This window comes from Labrus mixtus, chromosome 9, assembly GCF_963584025.1.
Source record: "Labrus mixtus chromosome 9, fLabMix1.1, whole genome shotgun sequence".
Lineage (NCBI taxonomy): Eukaryota > Metazoa > Chordata > Actinopteri > Labriformes > Labridae > Labrus > Labrus mixtus.
Genome location: NC_083620.1, coordinates 24,597,391 through 24,612,626, shown reverse-complemented (window position 1 = coordinate 24,612,626; position 15,236 = coordinate 24,597,391). Strand labels below are relative to the sequence as shown.

Sequence of the window (15,236 nt, the reverse complement as noted above, 5' to 3'; positions counted from 1 at the left end):
CAGATATGGGGGAAGCACTGCAAATCTGTTCATTTTGGTATCAAATGACTTTTGGAGAAACAAGAGCAAATACAGTCACAAACCAGACATTTGTTTTTTAAACCTAAATGGCTGATCCCTCTTTTGAAGCATCAGTAAGTCGCTTCTATGTGATGCATGTGCTGTCCCACACAACAGAGGGCAGCAGACGTTTCACTACAGAGCATTACAGCATCAATTAAGAATGTGTGGGTGAGAGATGAGTAATGTTATCACGGCTGCGAGAAAACAGTGTTTGAGTTCATGTTTAAAGAGGAGCCCGGACAGCAGTGGTTCACTTCTTGATTTATTCTATGTCCACAGGTTTTTTAGTCTACCATTATACAGGAAGAACAAAGTATTGTTTTCTTGTGTATCCCAAATGAACTGTACCACATCACCATCACTCCGGCATCTTTTGTAATATTGCTTCACACAAATCAAGACAGCTTGCATACATCAATGTTAGTAGAGAGAAGGTTTTCCTTATTTGGTTTTTGTTTTCCTTTTTACAAGAATCAACTCCAAAACGCACAATAAATTAATAAATTAACACACAGGCAATCTGCAAAATGCTTTACAGTAGTAGCAATATCAGTGGTAAAAAAACAACAACAACGATATCAACTAGTACAGTACGTCAACCCAGTGACAGTCTGACAGTAGATCTGAGCAGTGTTTTCAATCTGGCCCAGTCAAGCTGTCATTGAACATACTAAAAACTCACAATCTACCACAACACATACACAGCTCTTCTGCTTACGACAGGTCTCCCTAGATCATAAATTACACATCCATTTCACTTCAGAGACTGACGAGGAGACAGGCTTTTCTTCAGTCTTTTCTTCCCTCTCTCACTCTTTGTGAATCACAGTCCACGCAGGAAGGCTTTGCCAGTGCGACTCAAACTACCAGCCTTCCCGTTTCATGACTAGATCACAAAATTCAACCTGGAAATTTGAAAAAAAAAAAAAAAAAAAGAAAGAAAAAAAAAAAAGGAAATAAAATACAAGATGTAACAAACGTAGCTTAATTTAGTCTGACCTGACCCTTGGGGATATCTCTTGCTTACACCTATCAGTAGAAAAGAATCATAAAAAGAATACAAAAAACTGTAAAAATGGTAGAAAAACATTAAGTCGGTAATCTCAACAGAATAATCAATAACACCATCTAGAACTGCATGGCCACACTTTTCATATTAAGATCAAAGGGGTTCACCCTTTCAGTGGTTCCAGCCCACAGTGAAATACTGGACTTAGGTTGAGCTAGAAACTGAACATTCAGTTTTCCTAAATACAATATGGCTCCTGTTGGGAATAATATTTCCAAGGCAAAATGTACATCTCAACTGACATGAAAATATAAGGCAAATGAAACGAAACAGAACAGTTCAGGAACATGAAGACAAACATCCATTCTCAAACTCATTTTGCGTGACAAGGATCACCGGCAAATCTTCATTGTGGCAGGTTGCCTTTGCAAGAAAAGCACATTTTGTACACCACTGTAGTGCACTTTTTTTTTTTTTGTCTCAGACAAGTGCATCAGATTTCTAACAGTCAACAAGATGCGCTGCAAATATGTCATTCTATTAATAATTTACATACAGGAAACAATTACTCCTCAGAGACTTCGCTGTAGTGTGTGGCATATCAAAGAGCAAAGACATACATCAGCAAATGGTGGAGTTCCAGAAAACATAAATATGCTATTCTGCTCCTACTTAGCTTGTGTTTACGGTCTCTACGGGATACAGAGAACAGAAGGTGGATAACTAAACTCCTTGGAAAAGAACACCTCGTGCTTTATTTCTGTTTTCTTGGTCAGTGCACATTAACAATGAAATGTATTAAGATATTACCTGAAGTGAATTGACCTCTATAGTCAAACCTACATAGATACAAGAAGCTTTTTCCTGTCTTCTGTCGTGTTTACTTCATTTTGAACATTTTCGACGTTGCAAGGCTTTTTTTTTTTACCTGCGCTGAAACAATCGGCCTGCCTTCCAGCCTGACAGCTTTTTAAATATGGTGTGGGCTCACACTTAATTGAAACAGGGGCAACCACCATGTAAAGTAATCATTAGGGCTTCTGACATGGGCCTTTATGTATGTGTTAAGGCAGCGTTGCCCCCCCCCCCACACACACACACCCCCCGCCCCCACTTCTCTTACCAGACATGCACTGCTAAACTGAAATTATTGCCCGCAGTGAAAATAATCTCTTCACTGCTTCTGCAAGACTCAGCACAAATGATGGATTGAAGTGAAAAGAGAAAGTCTGCCTGCATGCCAAAATTGGAGTGCATCTTGGCATTGCTGAGACCAGTCAGCGTACTCTTACAGTGTATTAATAAGGTTATCGACCAGTTAGCCTCTGCTTCTCTTTTTAAACGGCAGCAAGGGGGTAAATAACCTGCTGGATGCACAAAAATGTTTGACTCTTAAAGGGGGCCAAAGTCAGACAGCTTTCATGACACACGTGGTTATTTCTTCAGGATGGAATGACGAGTCGGAATGATATTTTCATACACGTTAATTGAACATTTCTCCGTTTAATGCTCTAACAGTCTGCGTGAAGAGCTTTTGGCAGGGCACTTCTCCTGTATGGCCTGATATTCCGCATGTTAGCACGAGACCGCATTAAAAATCGTCACAGAGATCAGGCATAGGATAGGTTGCATGGCTTTGTGTTCAAATATTTCAGTCTCTTAACAAGGCCAACCGGTCATCGTAGTTATGATAGAAACGTGACACCAGAGATGCTTCACTTAAAAGTGTCTTTTTGTCTTCCATTTTCTTTTGTTTGCACGGGTCAGTGTCAGGATTTGACTCCCTTCGCAGGCTCAGTGGACTGCCGCACGTCGGTCCACTCCTGCATGGTGCTCTGCAGTGCCTGGGTCTTCTCCTTGTCCACTTGCACATAGTCCACCTTCTCATCAGAGGTCACAGAGGATGTAGAGGGCTGCAGAAGGATAAATAAAGGAAGAAGTGAGATTCTGACGTCAGGGCAGACTACACTGTGGTCAAAACAGTTTTTTTTTTCACGGTTTCACTCGTGTGAAATCATCTGTATACTTTTCTGTGCGGGCTGGGTGACCCAGGCTGGAAGTCCAACGCTAGGTAGTCCACGTTGCCACATTTCCTAGGGGCCGGGCTGCTGGTGCCACTCACGGCTGGGGAGGTAGACGCTGGGTTCTGCTAATGGGGACAGGACAGGAGGTTTCACTCACACAGGGTGCAGTGAGAAGCTATAGCATGCAAACAAGTAGATTAAAAAAAAAAAAAAGAACATAATGTGCTCTCCTGATCTCCCCTCCAGCTATTGGGACTCACCATAGCTACATAATTCTCTTCACTGTCTGCAGAGTCAGTGCTGGTGATGCTTTGTGTAGAGATTGGTCGACAATGCTGAGAGGACATGGAGTTCATAGCGGGCCTGGAGGAAAAGCAGACAGGACTGTAAGTGCTGCTACACACACAGACGCAGGACAGGATTTATCTGTACCATCAGGCTGTGTGTGTGTGTGTGTGTGTGTGTGTGTGGCCTGGGTAACCTAGCTTAATATGAGACTCACATAGGTCGTGTCCAGGACATGGTGACTGGGCTCTTAAATGGCAGCTCATCAATGATCCCATTGTTCTTCAAATCAAGAGGCGTTGGTTTTGCTGTGGGAAACAGTATACCAAACACTGTCAACTACAAACATGGTGTCTGTAAAAACAATGAACAACGCAGACGTTAGAGCTGATTTAATGATAATCATGAGAGCGTAGAGACACAGGAACCCGTGCGTTACATTAGTGAAGAACTCGGCTGTCGATAACTTACATTTCCTGTTAGGTTTGAGGTTACGATTGATGGGCGGCGGGGTGACATCGCTGAGGCGGCTGGGCCGGTGACACAGGGAGGCACTGCTCCCCTTGCGGGCAGGTAATGTTGCGGAGAATCCCGGGAAATCAAAGTGATGTGGCCCGGGGCTCATTGGGATGTAGATATTCTTCGGACTGTCAGCCTGGGCGGCGCTTAGCGGCGAGGAGCCAGGATTCATGGGCACATAGTTGTCATCCGAGTTGCCGCTGTCCGACCGTGTCAGAGGGGCTCTGGTTCTCTGATGCGAAGAGAGACAAAGGGCAAGCAACACTCTTAAACTCTGTGGGCTCAATACTGCAGGAAAACCGCAGCCCTCAGTTGGGAGTAAATACGGCAGAATAAGGTTTTCTATCTCGGCGGTTCGTGACCCGCTCTGACGCTTTCTGTAGACGAGAGTGCAGTTAAAGGAGAGAATGACTCACCAGGTAGGAGCTGAACCCGTCATTGACAGACTCCACAGACTGGCCTGAGTTACTGAAATGGATGGGACGGTGATGGCTGTTAGTTTCAAAGGAGGAGCCTGTGGAGAGAGATGTGTGTCAAATATGCGTTGTACAAAAATGTCTCCAATGAAGGTCAACTTGAATAAAAAAATGCAGGATCATGTGAACTCCTGTTTATTATTATTAAAAACACAACACATTTCATATTTCATTACATGACTCATTGCTTTGTAATTAGTCTTTGTGTGTACAGGTGTTTGAACAGCCTGTAGCCTCACTAACAAGGGTCACAGGTCAATTCTTGACACAGTCCATACGAGACGTGAGCTTAAGCTTGGCAGAGCAGAGAACAGGGGATAATAAGAGGCCGTGTCGTGTGTCTGCAAGTTTTTTTTTTTCTCATTGCTTATCAGCCTGGAACGAGGCATTCTGGAGAAGGCTGTATAGCTTGAATTTCATTAGTGTCTCAAATGGAACAGTGTCTGCTAGACTAGACTGTTTGTTTCTGCTCAGCTGCTAGCGTTAAATCCGGAAGATGAGAAATAGAAGAAGAAGAAGAAGAAGAAGAAGAAGAGGGGAAAGAGTGAGTGAATGGGGGAGCAGGGAGCAAAAAGAAAAAGTCTCTGCAAAACCACAGATTGAGTCAGACTCGCTTTTTGAAAACAGGAAATGCGTGATTGCAAAAAGATCTGTATGAGTCAGCAGGGATTCTATGAAAGAGAAAGCGGCGATCATGAGGCGCATGCTTAGAAAGCAGACAAATCGCTAAATGTCAGCGTACCTCTGTGCAGCCTGATGTTCTCGACAGCAGGGAGAGTATTCCTGCGAGGGATAACTGACACTGCGGTCACATCTCCGTTCTGGCTCCCCACTGACTGGGGACTCCCCCACTGGCCCTCTGAGCCCTGACTGGGTTTTGGGGGCCTTGGCGGAGGAGCACAGGAGGATTCCGAGCTGGAGGGCGTCAAGGCATTGTGATTCTTATCAAACGTCCGGGGGATCTGGTAGAAAGAGCCAGGCGTCGTGGGAAGGTCGTAATTGTCAGTTGGACGCTCGTTGTTGTGCATGGTGGCGAGGGTGTTGCAAGGCATTTTGAAGGTGTAAATCTCTTCGCTTTCGAGCTCGGGCTCACCCAGAGCGCTGTGAGCAGGGGCCTCGGAGCTGTAACCCCTCGGCAGCACGTAGCAGGCCTCCTGGGGGGAGTCGTCGTGCAGCGGCGACTGGTGCTTCCCTGGTTTCGGGAGGCTGTAGAAGCCATGCAGCTGAGCGCCCATGCCGTTCAGACAGTGGGAGAAGCCATGGGAGAGTTTCTGCACCGCAGAGTCGCTCCCCATCAACAGATTGCTTCGCGAGACCTGGGAAAAGCTGGCACTCCTGCAACATGGAGAAAGACATGACAATCAATGCATCAAGTTTTTACTTTGCACGTTTTTTTCAAAATGAAGCAACAACTCCCAAGAAGACAAAAAATAAAATGGAAAAATGGCAGAAAATGATCTCATAATGTAGCTGTGCACATCTAAATGTAATACCTCAAATAGTCACTAGATGGCACTGTAACACTTCAGAGGAATCTTTAGGTCACAGGACTAAATTAAAAAACACAACTCTGCACAAGACCCATGGTGCTGCTACAGCATATCAATTATTTTTGGTACATGCATTGCTTTCTTGAAAAGCTGATTGTTCACACTTTTGCAGCATGTTTGTTACCACGATGTAAATTACAAGTTTTTTCAGCCTCTGCTAGGTACCCCAGGGATGGGCCTCATATATTCCAGCTCCTTTGTAGAACCTGACCTTGAGTGCCAACTGGAGCAGCCTTACAGCACAGACATTTCCTGCCACTTAGCTGACCAATGGCCTGGCTAAGTTAGCCAATGCAAGGATAAGATATACTCAGTGAGTCGTTTCTTTACGGCTACACTAGTCTTTGTCTATGAGGCTCCACTGTACTTATCTAATGGTAAAGTTCAATCTTATTTAGAATTCTTAAAATGCAAATGAGTAATGCGTCAAAGTAATACAATTTATATTGGCATAGCATTTTGTTCTCTTTGACTTCATTTCTTTCAACATGTTAAATGGCACATTTCATTTCATTATTCTTCTTCCTTCACGCCAGGGTTTCAATCATCTATCAATATTTCGTTAATCGCTCTGCCTCCCATCCTTGTAGCTGCATGGTTTGTTTTGCATTGATTAATTCACGCCATTTGTCATCAGACCTGTGAAGTTTATCCTGACATGAATCGTACTCCATCACCAGATGTCTGTCTTAATTAGCAGACCCACCGAGCAGACTGTAGTGAGGGAGTGACAGAAATATCTGCATAAAGCTGATGAGATGGATTCTGAGGTTTGATTTCCTGGGGTTTTCACAGAGGTCCAACACAGCAGATTTATGTGCAAATGGTGTGGCTGAGAGGGCACTTCTACCCTCTGCGAGTCTCAACCTATAGGAGTGATGGATTGCAGCTTCACCCTCATTGATCATCTACTGGGCCGGCTTATCTCCTGCATGGCATCATTATTAAAGCAGCGTTTTTAATTCGAGAAAGCGGGTATGATGGCAGAAGGTGAATGATGATGAAAAACCTCAAGACTAAATGTAAAATAAAAACGTGGTCCTTAAGTACTCCTCCCTGGCATGTTTTCAAACAAATCTGTATGCTTGTTAAACAACAAATATTTCACATATCCCTACCTGCACATTTTTTTTATTTTCGTATGTCTAATATTTTATCCACATAATCGTTATGTTTCCAGTGTGGTTCATGGCAACATTTGATTTACTGAATTTTTGCATTTCTGTGATCAAGTATCTTCATTCTGTGCTATTTCATACACTGTATTCCCCAAAACTGACTCGTTGGATAAGTTTGTCGTTAAATAATTTTAAAGTCTGCACACAAAAACAAACAAACAAAAAAATTTGACGTTGTCTTTGTTCAAGTTTTTCAGAAGTATGAATTTAGACTTCTCTGCCCCTCTTAAAGAAAGTAATGAAGGTTGTCAAAGTGTCAATACTTCTTTACTTTTCAATACCACATGTTTAAAAATCTCTGTTATTTCAACAACTGATAGTATCTAAAAGTACCAGAGCTTTAAAAAGCTTCATCTATTTCATTAGACATCTACATGGGAAACGGATGGAGCCATCATAAAACACACTCCTGCATACACGCTAAATTGCAAGTTTCAAAACATTGCCAATAATTGTGCAATTTAGAGAATGTGCAGGAGTTTGCTCGCAAATGACCATGTATATCTATGACTTTGGTGCCATGGTATCAATTTCATGTGATTATTAGTAGTATGATATCAAAGTTAAAATGCTATTATCATGACAACCCTAGGAACAACTGTCACTTACTCATCGCATCACTTCAAAATACATTATTTTTACAAAATAGCTATAACACAAACATGAACCCATATAGACCCATAAGCAGATCATTTCCCCCCATAACAGTAGTCCTAACCCTTAGGGGCTTCTGAACTGAGGAAGCGCCGTAAACCTGTATGTTGACCTGCATTACGGGATAACAGGAAACTGACACAGGACGCCTGAGGGTCGTGACCTTTACCGTGCACTCTCTGTCTTCCTGCTCATGCACTGGTGAAGGAGGAGGTAGTCCTGGGGTGCGCTGTTGGACAGGGAGCCGTGGTGTGAGTGGCGGACAGGCACGTCGAAGGTGAAGAGGACTGGCTGGCTGGAGTGGATGGGGGCAGAGGGCTTGCGTTCTCCGGTCAGAGGAGCCATTGATCCCGGGACATCTGCTCCGACAGAACGCGGCATATGGTGCAACCTGCCATCTGCAGACAGGAGAAATTGGAGTTAATGGTCATTCAAGCCACAACAGATTTACTTAAACCCATCTTGAGGTTTGAAAGACTTTCTTGCACATTGCACATCATGATGCTACGGGGGCAACACTCAGAACAATAATGACATTAACACTTTCCATTTGTTGTCAGAATCCGTAAGTCAAAGGTCAGTTTGTAAATCATTTGAGGGTTTAAGACTTAACATGACCTTGCTTTGCATGGAGTCTTGTATTCAGTAGCTTTCAGTCTGCTGTCTAATCAATAGAGAGGAGGGATCTGTATCCAGGGAGGGGAGAAAACACTATCCTCTGCTTTTTTTTTTTTTTTTTTGGGCTGCAGGCTGTGAGTGGTTAGACAGCACATGACACAAGTTATCTGCTTTCTCCAGGGTGGATTGTTTGATTGTGTTTTTGATGGCCATTGTTTCCAACAGAGGGACTGTACGCACAACAAAGTCGCACAGTCTTTAGTGTATCCGTGCGACGTCCGTGATAGCCGCATTGAAAAGGCTACAAAAGAAGCACATATCTGAGATAGAGATGCTGGGAATAGAACGGGCAGGAGGCCAAAATGAGGAGGTGCACACTGAGATGTAGGAGTGGAGAGTGGGCGGCCCACTGATCCATCGACCCATGTTTTCTGTGTGCAACAGCTGATGGGAGAGAGGAGAGAAACACCACCGATCATCTTGCGCTCATAGTAATATCTCTTTGACTGATTAATATATATATGAGGATTTGCGCTAAAGCCAAAATCGAGACTAGAGTGAAATAATTTGATTTATAAGGATAAAAGAGACAAGACAATAGTAAATCTTCTTCTGTAAGAAACTTGAATCTTTGTATGATATATCTGTGTGAAATAAATGACTAACGTTCTTTATTCATTATATAAAAAGTGTGATTTTCTGTCAGCTATTTAAGATCCAATCTAAAAGGAATCTGAGATGTATCTTCCCTGTGCTCCCTTGCCTGTCCTCCACCATTCTCCTCCTCTCTCAGACCTTCACAAAGCATGCTCAGGGTCAAACTGCCCTTTAAGAAAAGGCCAACGGTCTGTGAGTCATGATGTGAGCTGACCGTACAGAGGGACCACAGCGAGAAAAAAAACAAAAAAACGAACACACACAGATGCAGTGTGTGTGTGTGTGTGGGATGGTAAAAGGGCGGGGGGGGGGGGGGGGGGGTATTCTGGAGCACAGTTAGCCGAATGAGGTCACATCCATGCCTGAGGGGGAAAAGGCCTCTGCTGTGGGGTCTACAGGCCAGTGGACATCAGTGAGACACCGAGGCCCACAGCCACACAGGCAGGGACTCCCCCCAATGATCCTCAATTACACCATTGTTCTGAGTGATTCCACTCTCCCTAGGTTAGGCATCATCTCTTTTCTCCACAAAAAGCTTTGTAAAAGCTTTCATCCAGTGCGGTGAGTACTAGGCCCACTAACATGGGTAGATATATTGATTTGTTGTAGAAAGACAGCCCCCCCCCCCCCCCCCCCCCATCCGCCCCGCCAGAGGAGGGAGATACATGGAAGAACACATGAGGGGATTGCTGACTTGTTTTAAATGCTTAAAACAAAACTTCAAAAGAAGAATATTGTGTGCGCCCGAGAGCATGTTTTTGATTTACTGCTGCACATGACCGTCAGAATCAGAACGAGAAAAAGACGACTGGTCTGGTCTGCTGACAAAATAGCCTACATGGCTCATCACTGACACTAATGGATCTAATGATGTATGTTGCCACTGGGAAGCAATTCCATCAAGTCAGTGGAACCACAGCACAGAAGACGAGAAAAGAGCAGAAAATAAAAACACAACTATTCCCCCCCCCCCCCCCCCCGAGGTGCTTCTTGGGCCCTGCACCACCTAATGTACTGTGACTCTCGATGTAACGTGGTAAATGTTTATTAAGTAAAGTGAGGAGTCATTTTTTTAAACTTCGTCTCACAAAGGAAAGTCATTTAACTGGGAGGGCATTGCGCAACTAAAGTAAAGGCTAATCAGTTACTGCTGGATGTCATTTCCTAGGAACACTTTTCTTTAAAAACCCAAACATCAAACGAGAGACAAAGAGTCTTTCCCACGACATTCTTCAGCTTGGAAACAAACATCAGACTATCAACAGCGATGCATTAAAAGAGCCTTTTTGGTTGCTGAGTGACATATGGCTATTGTGGGTCAAAGAGCTCCCAAGTTCATGAGCAATTTTCCAATTACGCTCTCTAATACATCACCTACTGTCTCATCTGCTCTGTGGCTATAATCTAATAGAAGCCGGCTGCTGGTCTCACGGGGCCAAAATTAGAACCCTGCAGGATCACTAAGGACAAGAACATCTTTGTAGGGTGCTCATTTCCTCTCAGCCCAGCCAGAATCAGACGAGAACATATGATAATTAAATCTGAAACGAGATGTAAAAATAGTGCTGACCTGTTGAATTGAAAGGTTGAATGGAAACGCAAAGGAAGAGGAAGCTGTTGAGATTTCTCAATGCAACTGTTGCAATCATCCGTCAAATATTCCATTAAAGATTAAAGATCTAAAAATACGTGCCATCCACCTGCCTTCAATCTGGGTAGAAGAAAAATGCAATTTCCTTAATGGTTTCATAGGAGATTGCACTTCAAAATATAGCCTCTGGGGTGAAAGCGACACTGAGTGTTGCATATTAACTCCGATATGTCAAGGCTCTGCAGGGTGGCCTGTTGGCGGGGAAGGCCATCTCTTGACACAAAGGTCAGGGAATCAGTTTGATCCCATCACTGGGTCGTGTCAAAGTGTCCTTGAGAAGGGGCCTCCACCTGCTCTCTGCTGCTCAGTGTTAAGTCATAGTGAAACAAAAGAGAGAATAAGCTTGGCACTGCTGATTCTCGGCCTAGAGATTATGACGCAATACTTTTTGAAACCACATGTTTTAAAATGATACAATCTCAGTGTCATGAATGATAGCATCGAAGAGTACGGAAGCTTTAAAAAAAACTCTTATTTCATAAGACAGGTGGAATTAGTCCATCAAAAGCTGCAAGAAAACTCCTGCACACTGTCAGGATTGCTTGATAAAACAAATGCTGCCAATGTTTTGTGCAATTCAGTGTGCAGGAGTTTGCAGTTTTGGACTATCAAAAACAAGAAATGACCCAAGACTGTGTCTAGGACATGTATTTTTATTGACGTGGTATTGAAACAGGTAACTATATATTGTTTGATTGTCACTAGAATCGTATGGATGTTTAAATGCTGGTTTCACCCCACCCTCTCAACCCCACTGTAGATACATTACTGCCCTGCATGGATCGCTCTGTCCAGTGGCTCATTAAAGCTACACTGTGTCCCAGGAGGCCGCATAGTGGGGTCCATTTGCATGTGCGGTTAGCAGGGGGGGTGGGGGAGCTTTCCATGTGAATGACATAAATGGATGAAGAGGACGATTGCCGCAGCAGAGATGAGCTAGGTGTCCACAGAGGAGACTTGTTAGCACTGAAAGAGCGTGACGCTCAAACGGGAGGAGGGGAAAATGGCGTCCACGCTGTGCTCTGTGAAGTGAACAAAATGACATGGTTGTTTTATTATTCTCCTTTGAAACCCCACTCAGAATATTATTAAGCAGAGCAGACACACAGGAGCATTCCCTGATCACATTACCCCTGTGTGCCTGCCCGGCCCCGCTCCGCAGCATCACGTGAGCACCGCCCACCGACAGCACATCAATTTGTCTCAAAACACTGCACTGATCAATCACATCAAGGCTTGTTGGGGGGCTATGAATTACAGAGTTTGCGGCGAGTTTAAAACAGCAGCTAATTTTTTTTAACGCTCTGACCTCATTTCTGCAGGGTGATAAATACTGGAAGCTTTGCGACAGCAGGGTGGACACAGATGAAGAGCGTTTTTTTTCTTCTTCTTCTCTTATTGTAAAAATGAAAGACGTACCTGATATGGGTAATTTGATTTGACCGACAGAGCATAACAAAACAGGAACGCACTTGATGTGGAAACACAGAAGTCATGATGGACTGAGAGTGTGATACTTGTGTAGCAGTATACAGTGAAGTGAGTTAGTAGGGAATGGGATGCTCTTCACAATCATTTAAATACATTATAGTACCTTTTTATGGGTGGATAAATTAGATTATAATCATTGTTTTTTTTGACCTTTCTTCTAATTTTTGTGTAAAAAAAAAAAATCTATCGCACAGATCTGTTCATGAAAAAATGTATTCCAACTGAAGATGCGAAACATCCCAGTGAAATTTTGTACCCTCTGTCCTATCTCATCTACTACCACAGAGTCTGTCTAAAGCACAGAGTCTGTCATTTTTTGCATGATGTTCATATTTTTAAGGACGAGCATAAAAGATAGCGTGCATCTTTAGTGTGACAGTGCTCTAAAGATGTGCAGGCGTATACAACTACCAATAAAACAGTGACATGGAATAAATGTGTGCACCCCTGTAAACACAGGAAGCAGCTCTGCAATAACACTGTATCAGTACTAACATTATCAGTCTTCCAGTTCCAGTGAATGTATTATCGTGCTGCACAAAAGAAAGAAGGATCTGCAGGACACAAAGCAGATTTCAAATTGCTGATTACAAGGTAAAGACAGGTATAAAGATCTAACGGCATCAGCCGGAACAGTTGGCTTTTGCAGGTTTAATATTGCCAGAGCTTGGACGGCAGCGGCCAATTAGAGTGATTGGCTTTGCCACAGTCTGATGCTAAACCTGTCATTCAGACAATCAAGCTGATGCCAACTGGAAGATGAAAACTGGCAAGCATAGTCAGAATCTGTCCTTTAAATCCATTAAGATTACTGCCGAACAGGAAGGTGGAGCTCAGGTATTCTAGGATGAGCCGGCATGTAAGATTTGAAATAGTTCTGAAGTTAGAATTAATGAAACAAACGTGAGACTGAGCTGCATTTTTTTACATGATAACATTTGAAATTATTTGATATTTCACTCATAATGTTCAATGCTAAAACTGGCTTCAGTGTTACAACATCACGCCACTACACGGCTACATTTCATTTGTTGCATTAAATGAAATTCCTTCCGTGTCCATGTAGGTTTATATGTTACCAACACTGTTATATTTTAACTCTCATTTCTCTGGCAGAGGGAAAAACAAACAACCAGAACTCTGCTACCCTTCAAGATTCCTATTTAATCATTGTTGGTTCGTCTTGGTTTCACATTGACTCAGAAATCTGTGTTCCTTCTGAAAAGAAAGAGCAGAAGGGGAAGTTCTGAGGAGATTACAATGATTCTTCAACAGTTATATTTCCATCGGTCTAGAAACTGACATCCTCCATGAGACAGAAAGACAGCATAGAGCTGATTTATCTCATTATGACACACTTTTAAGCCACTGAGACTCACATCTGCTGTGAACAAATCATCAACGTGGCATCATACAGGGGTTTAATGTCAGCACTCTGTTCAATATTTTATTGAAATAAATTAAAAACATCTTCAATGTCTGTTTGACACGAGCTGCTGAGGCTGCTGTTAGAAGTGCTGATTTAGTGGTTATTCTGTTTTGGTTTTTTTTCCCATCTCTCACCATCTTCGGGGCAAGAGTTGAACTGAAAAACAATACAGACTTATATTTTTTGCCAGGGGACAGCCGGGGGAAAAGACGAAACGGTGGAAAACAAAACAGAGTGGGAGCTGTCATGCAAAACAAAGAACAAAAAAAAAAAGGAGAAAAATAGGACCGCTGACAAGTAAAAACCTCATCCCTTAGTTGAGATTATCCTCGTCTCAGAGTTCAAACAGCTGGGAGGGAACAGAACAAAGCCTGTGATTGACGAGATGATGTTCCATTCATTAGATTGTGCTCGGGGGGGTGGGGGGGGGGGGGGGGGGTGGGTCTCCCTGGCTGCTGCAGACACACGCCACACACCCAGCCATCAGTATCTGATAACAACAGCACGAACACCCACCAACAGAAACAAAAACATGCAAATCAGAGGTGTTACAACGACTTCTACTGAAGTCACCACTGCTGCCTTCAAAACCCTTTTTGTTGTTAACTGAGTGACAAACACATGTTGCACATCTACACTTCAGTCAGTGTAGCTGCTGAGTCACGACAAATGCAACAAAGCAAGTGAATCACCTAAAAACTAACACACAATTTCAGAACATCTGCATCCTGCACGATTTCTGTTCTCTGACAGACAGAAGGCGTAGACCCTCCTCTTTGATGGTTTCGATGATGGGTGTGCTCGATGTATACCCAGGTCTCTGGTTTCAAGCCATGCTTGAGATGCTGCCAACGGTATTGAGGGATGCATGGCAGAGGCGGCAGCAGCAGCAGCAGCAGCAGCAGTAGCAAACTGGCCTCAGACAGTTTTGTGGGAGCAGAAACCTGACCTTCATGTGCCATGGAGTCTCATTATTTCAACAAAAATCAATGCAGACGAAGGGCACTTTGGGAGGGGAAAAAGGCAGACGGGCATGCATGTGTTGGGGAAAGAGAAGCCAAGGAAGAGGGAGGGTGTATGTTTTGTGCTGAATGTGCATTGTGTGTAAAAATACATTATATTTATATATATTTTACAACAAAGATTTGCCCCCTGAATCAATCCAAAAAAGACCTGCATAAAAATCCCATTGTAGCTTGCAGGTTGTATCATTGTTTGCATCCTGCATGAAGACATTTTCACATCTATGCACAATTCCTAGGACTCTTCAGACCGACTCGCCCTGAAATCTTTCTGAGTTGCTCACTTCTTCACACTTATACCTCACAGGGGAGACCATCCCTGTCAGCTGGGAGGTGCACGACGTGACGCAAAAAGAATGACACGCGTCTCAAACGAGAAGTTTGAAGTTTGAAGGCATTAGTGGAGAAGGTTTTCCACGAGAACAGCAGTCGCACATTGGGTCAGTCAGTCAGTCAACATTCTGACGCTATAATTAAAAAATGTTCCCTTCACATCACTGCTATGTGTACTTGAACACACTGAAAATGTCAACAACAAAAGCGGAAAAGAACATACAGTACTGGCTAACAGAAATCATAATGAAGCCGTTTCATTACGTGCAGATCACAA

The 15,236-nt window shown here is 43.4% G+C and overlaps 1 protein-coding gene across 3 annotated transcripts in view; it reads right to left on the bottom strand.

Annotated features, from left to right (window-relative positions):
* Positions 1 to 312: 312 nt before the first annotated feature.
* The window catches only part of gab2 (GRB2-associated binding protein 2), a 35,521-nt gene continuing 20,597 nt past the window's right edge, over positions 313 to 15,236 (bottom strand). For 2 of the 3 annotated variants that reach the window (XM_061047043.1, XM_061047045.1), the window contains exons 3-10: positions 7,928 to 8,156; positions 5,119 to 5,711; positions 4,317 to 4,414; positions 3,853 to 4,132; positions 3,599 to 3,689; positions 3,357 to 3,459; positions 3,099 to 3,221; positions 313 to 2,985 (exon numbers count right to left, since the gene is read on the bottom strand). In XM_061047043.1, the coding sequence (XP_060903026.1) occupies positions 2,842 to 2,985; positions 3,099 to 3,221; positions 3,357 to 3,459; positions 3,599 to 3,689; positions 3,853 to 4,132; positions 4,317 to 4,414; positions 5,119 to 5,711; positions 7,928 to 8,156 (1,661 nt within the window). In that variant the 3' untranslated portion in view covers positions 313 to 2,841. The remainder of the gene's footprint in view (positions 2,986 to 3,098; positions 3,222 to 3,356; positions 3,460 to 3,598; positions 3,690 to 3,852; positions 4,133 to 4,316; positions 4,415 to 5,118; positions 5,712 to 7,927; positions 8,157 to 15,236) is intronic. The other variant, XM_061047044.1, reaches the window with a different exon arrangement.